Source organism: Anas platyrhynchos, chromosome 9 (assembly GCF_047663525.1).
Source record: "Anas platyrhynchos isolate ZD024472 breed Pekin duck chromosome 9, IASCAAS_PekinDuck_T2T, whole genome shotgun sequence".
In the NCBI taxonomy this organism is placed as follows: domain Eukaryota; kingdom Metazoa; phylum Chordata; class Aves; order Anseriformes; family Anatidae; genus Anas; species Anas platyrhynchos.
Genome location: NC_092595.1, coordinates 23,854,836 through 23,860,835, shown reverse-complemented (window position 1 = coordinate 23,860,835; position 6,000 = coordinate 23,854,836). Strand labels below are relative to the sequence as shown.

General features: G+C 31.8%; 1 protein-coding gene across 7 annotated transcripts in view; it reads right to left on the bottom strand.

Moving 5' to 3' along the window:
* Window positions 1–769: 769 nt before the first annotated feature.
* The window catches only part of RASA2 (RAS p21 protein activator 2), a 51,428-nt gene continuing 46,197 nt past the window's right edge, over window positions 770–6,000 (bottom strand). For 5 of the 7 annotated variants that reach the window (XM_013109400.5, XM_027464772.3, XM_027464769.3 and 2 more), the window contains 4 exons: window positions 5,010–5,113; window positions 4,241–4,430; window positions 3,793–3,935; window positions 770–3,171 (listed from right to left, as the gene is read on the bottom strand). In XM_013109400.5, coding sequence (XP_012964854.3) covers window positions 3,170–3,171; window positions 3,793–3,935; window positions 4,241–4,430; window positions 5,010–5,113 — 439 coding nt within the window. In that variant the 3' untranslated portion in view covers window positions 770–3,169. The remainder of the gene's footprint in view (window positions 3,172–3,792; window positions 3,936–4,240; window positions 4,431–5,009; window positions 5,114–6,000) is intronic. The other 2 variants (XM_013109404.5, XM_027464771.3) reach the window with 1 other exon arrangement.

Below are 6,000 nucleotides of genomic sequence, written 5' to 3'. Positions count from 1 at the left end.
TCCAACTTCATCTTTCGTTTTCTCTGCTTCCTGAGTTCTCTGCAAATGAACGTAGTAATCAGACTGTGCCTTAATACAGCTTACTTCAAAATTAATTTTAAAATTAGCTCAAATGTTTGCACTGTAACTCCTAAGAGCTTCCATACCAACAGTAAAGAAAAACAGGTCAGCTCTCTGTAGATGAAGACAAAACACCAACACAGCAAAACATGCTTATAGGAAGTTACTTTATAACAACACCCATAAGCATAGGAAGGACAGCTTGTGAAAAAAACAGAAACAATAACAAAAAACACCCCCACCACACACACACCTGCATAGATTACATATGGAAAATAAAAACTACTTTTTTCCATATGCATTTTTTTTTCCCATATCCATATTTAAAATAGCTCTGACATTATATAGCTAGTACAGGTACACTGGACATGTAATAAAAGACCAATCAATAAGAAAATTTAGCCATGTAACACCAGGGCTAGATATCCTTTAATACAGACTAGTCACAGCAAACATTTTATGAACTGTAAGATTCCTATACACACTGTTATGCTAAATAATTTTCTCCTAACCATAAACAAATTGGAACACAACAGTGCTGTGGATGACCATGCACAATCCCTTAGATTATTGCTTTTTTTTTTTTTTTTTTTTGTCAAATAGATTTACCTTGTTAAAACCAACTCCTGTATGCAAACCTCTATTCATCCAGTCTTCAAATAAATGATATTTTAAAAATCCAGGCCTCACAGGAAATACGCAGCACATCTCAAGTTTGTTGTAATTTATTTGAGTTATTCTCAAGCAATGTTACAAAACATTTTAATGTCTTGATAAGAAAATAAAATTTAAATAAAAATACATTCAACAATACATCATAATACAAATTAAAACTAATGATAATTTACAATCCAAACAGAACTAATTATTGAATGTCTTCTAGACTAATCAAAATGAAGGCAAATTTTACCATTAATCATCCTACTCGTACCTAATTAAATCCTAGAACACCTACTTTATTTTGAAACATTATAAAATGAGAAATTAAACCCTAATAGTCACAAATATTCAATGGCCTTTGTTTTTTCCTCTAGATATTCCAGTATCAAAGCAAAAAGTGCATTTAAAAAAAAAAATTCTCAGAATACAATTTAGTTTTCCATAAACTGGACTTTGAAAACAACAGAAAATAGCTCTGAGGAACAGACACTTTGCCACAACGTCAATCGATATACAGCATAAACTAACTTTGACAGTTGACAGCATTCTGTTTTATTTTATGGCAGCTTTTTAATGGCAATTTAAACAAATCCAATTTACCTTGGCAAAACACATTTCTTGGCATATGATTTCAAGCCCCCTTTTAACTGTTGGCAAACAAAAGTCCCTTAGAATACATTAAATGTGTAAAAGAAGGAAAGGCAAAAACAATTGAGATTGCTAAATGATTGTGATATTGCAGACAATAGTACTGAATCCCAGACATTCTAAAATAGTTTCTCTGGTTTTAAAATCAATAGTTCTAATCAATAGTTCTTCTAACAATACTTACATTCATTCGTTCAGAAATTTCAATCCTGTCTTGCCAAGTTGCTTCTATCACAGAAAGCCTCCCTACGACAGTATTACAATTGTATAGTAATTTAAACAGCTTACAGTTTTCAAGCATTATGGATTTCTATTCTATTTGTAAGTTACATTCCTAATTAATTTGGCCAAATCACGATTGTAAAAAACACACTAACAAAACAACAACAAAAGACCCCACAGCAAAGGCTCTGAAAATAAAAGTACCACACATAGTTATTATTAAAAATAATATTCCAAGGAGTACCATTGTATTTAATACTGATGAAGCAAAGTTGCCACATTTGCTTCTTCCTGGCTATATACACAGAAGTTCTTTCAGCACAAACCTAACTTCCCAGATGAAGTGAGCAAAAATTAATTTTACTGAAGTCAAGAATGACAGTTTATAAACTGTGTTAAGTGGCAAATAAGAATCCATATAACTAAAGATATAAAAATATTCACTGAAGCATTGTTTAAAGACAAAACAATGTTGATCATTCAACTGATCATAAAAAGCAGATACTACAAAGTATCTAAAAATAATCTGGGATAGTCCAGATATCTAAAGTGCTTTGAGTGATTATAATAGAGATTATTTATTAGATTTGTAGTCAAATGGTGAGTTGGACCTAGCTAGTTTTATCAAAAAATAAAATAAAATCATATATGGAATGATGTAAATTGATCAGTACTCAACCACAATCTGTTCACATTTGAGTTCTTCTATCTGTAAGCAAATATTATTTCAAAAAGAACACTGCTACCCTGCATATATTTTTTTTCAGATTAAGAAAAAAACCACACCTTACAAAAACGTACCCTAAAGAAAATAGTGGTCTCACGTCACTCCATGTATTACTCACCCTAAATGTAAACAAGAGGCACAACATAAGTTCCCTGATTTCTTCTTATTTAGTACTTAAAAAAAAAAAAAAAAAAGAAAGAAAAAAAAAGAAAACAACTAACACTGGTAACTGCTGTCCAGATCATTTGCAACATACTGCATGATGTTCTAACTTCAACTGTAGTTAGAATCAAGTCCTGACAAAATTTAATATAAGAAAAAAAGTCAGACGAATTGAATGTGAAGCTTCAGGTCTTTACCATGTCACTGTAGCTTGGGATTTCTATTTCAAGATCGTTATCAGCAGGGCAGGCACTCATGGTAAACTCATACAATTTTGTAATACATGTATTCAGAGATGCAATACAACCAACAGATGCCATGTTGATTTTGTTCCATTAAAAAGCTTATCTGTTTAGAAAGTTTTTTTCCAATAAAACAGCAATGGCAAAACATTTAGTTTTATTCACATCTATTACTTCAAGAACCTGGAACTTCAAGTTCTTCAGCAAAATGAGGATCAACTCTAAGACCAGATTTCCAAGTAGCTAGCTTTCTATTAAATATTAAATAGATTGTCAACACAACTAGCATTTATGTTCATTTTTAAATACTTTGTAAAAATGCATGTTATGAAATACAAAATGAAATAAAACAAAAAAACAACACCCTCAAGAACATTTCCAGTTTCTTTTTCATCCAAGTGTGCCACAGTTTGTTTTGGTTAGGAAACCTTTCCAACAATTGGATTTTCTCTGGAAGAAATAAAATATTACATGTAAGTATTTTTAGTGGTTTACATTTGCTTTCTAATTCTCATCATATAGTTTTTATTTATTAAACAAAGCATTTCCCCCCATAATTCCTAGCATTATTTCTGGAATGTCATGATTTGTGGAAAAATCTCATTTACTTTCATGTGAAAATTTTAAATCAAATGTCAATTTCTCTTAACAACTTGACTCGAATACTATACTAAGGAAACCACAACATTGTTGTGGAATTCTTTTTTATGGTGATTCAAGCATTACTGATGCAAAGAAACAAGTAGAAAACCTGACTACTGTTGTTTTATGGACAACAGCTAGGATCAAGGAGAACTGAAAGAATCACTTCTGGATCAACAACAAACACTAAAGATTTTTCTTCCCCAATTTCACCAAAAATAGTATTTATCATTGAATATGACAAGTGAATTAAATACAGTAAGTATGCATGAAAGATATGGGTGTGGTATCATTTTTACAGTTATATAAAATTTGATAGCTTAACACTTTTTTAACTGAAATTTAATAAAAATATATAACATTCTAAAAAATATGGTAGGCAGACAGTTAGGGATAATCACAGAATATCCTGAGTTGCAAGGGACTCACAAAGGTCATGGAGTCCAACTCTTGGGTCTGCACAGGACCTCTCAACAACCAGACCACGTGTCTGAGAGTATTGTCCAAACTTCCTGAATTCCAGCAGGCTGGGCGCCATGACCATTGCCCCAAGGAGACCATTCCATTGCCATCTGAAGTGCGCAAGAAAATTCACTTGCAAGGAAGTGACACACTTGTTGCTAATAGGGTCTTAAAACAAACACAAAGGAGGAATCCCATGCCAGAGAAACATTTCCTATAATCTTAACAACAGGTGAAGAGCTGCACTATTACAAATACAGCAAATGATGTACTGTATTTTCTCCCTGTTTTCAGGTTGCCTAAATATAACTTCAGCTTAACTACCTCAAGAAACTTGACCTAATTGTGATTTTTAATTTTTAATTTTTATTTTTTACTTTACTATCAATACGTAAAAGTTTCTTAAGATACTTACTCACTACCATATTTAGCACTAGATGATCTCTTCTTTTGGTATTTTTCATGTGATTCATTCAGCTTTTCTACTATATCTATTATCTGTTTGAGTGTATGAAAAGTTGCTACAGAGTCTTCAATTGTGAAGTTAGAATAGTCATCTGGTTCTTTCCGTGGACCTTGATAGACAGCTATGCTTCCGCAAGCCTCTACAAAAGTTACCAAAATATCCCAATTAGCATTTTGATTATTAAGAAACAGATCTATTTACAACATAAATGGGGACTCTGAAATTCTGAAAACTGATGTTACTTAAGCTTATACATAGAGCTGATTGAGACAAAAGCAGAAAACAGCATCAACTAGATTTATTTACAGTTCTGTATCTATTCACCACTCATTTGGCATCTTGAGAATCCCTGCTGTTCACATTAACAGGAAATCAATGCCTTCTTGTAACTCCGCTATGTTACATATGATTCATTCCATAATCAGGAAAAGGAGAACAAAGAAGAGCAACTGCCTATACTTACTGTCTCTTTGTTTAGACTATTTAAAAGATTTCCTACATGCAAATATAATTAAAATAATGTGCTCATCTGATAACTACTGTTAAGAATTGACTGAAGAATGTCTGATACTAGAGTACTAAGGACTCAAAAATATATTGTGTCTCCAGTCTCTGTTATTTTCAGGTAAATCATTAAGAAACCTAACAGATGTTAGGGGCCTAAGGAACTACAGTTGAATAATATCAGCATAATTCTTCTGAATTACTATTTCAGTACCTTCCAACTTCTGAAGTTTAGACATGTTGATAGTGAAAAGTGAGTAAATTCTTTCTGTCTCTCTGTCTCCATCAATCTCAATTTGAGTATCAGCTGGAACATCTCTAAAATGTAAAAAAAAAAAAAAAAGACAAAAAGACGAGTACTCTAAAAGTTTGAAAGCAAGCAAAAACTGATACCATTTCAATATACTTAGCTTTTTAATTATGCCTATCACTCACAGACAACTTCACAATTGCTACACAAAATGCAGCATTCATTGCAAGTCTTACAGAAACATGAGTATACAGTTTTGAGGACATAAAAAAGGCTTTTTTCAGTAGAATTTATTATTCCATATGTCAAGAGAAAAATATTTTTTAAATATCAAAGATTAACTTTCATTAAACAACTAAACGCTGTTTTTACAAATCTACTTCATTTGAAAGGTAGCCAGAACAGAAGAACAAGATATATTTTTAAAGCACAACAAAGACAAAAACAACGTAAAGTTGGTTAGTAATGGAATCTTTAAAGCTGTTGAGAAACCTAATTTATGAATTAATCAAATAACATGGAAAAATGTATTACATATTTTTCAGAAAGTTCTCTCGTAGGATTTGTACTGAATTTTAGAGGCCAGGCTGTAAACTTTAGTCTATAACTTATGCAACCTATCCAGTTAAAGATAATTTATTAAAAATAATCCTAGCATTTGTTTTTAGAAATCAGCAACTTGAGAAAATAAGTTATGTGTTTTTCTTGACATACCTACACAATACAAATGATTTGTAAGAATCTGCATCTGAGATTATTTCACTGATATTCCTAATACACTGCTTTAAAATAAGTGAGGTCAAATGAAAGTGTGATTTTATAAAAACGAGAGAACACCGTTAGGGCAAGTGATAGACTTTCAGGCTGAGTCCTCAGCAGCAAGGTATTTCAATTACTTCATACGGATAACTTAGATGTGCCCTATTTCTGCATTCCACTTGGCATCTGAATAAAC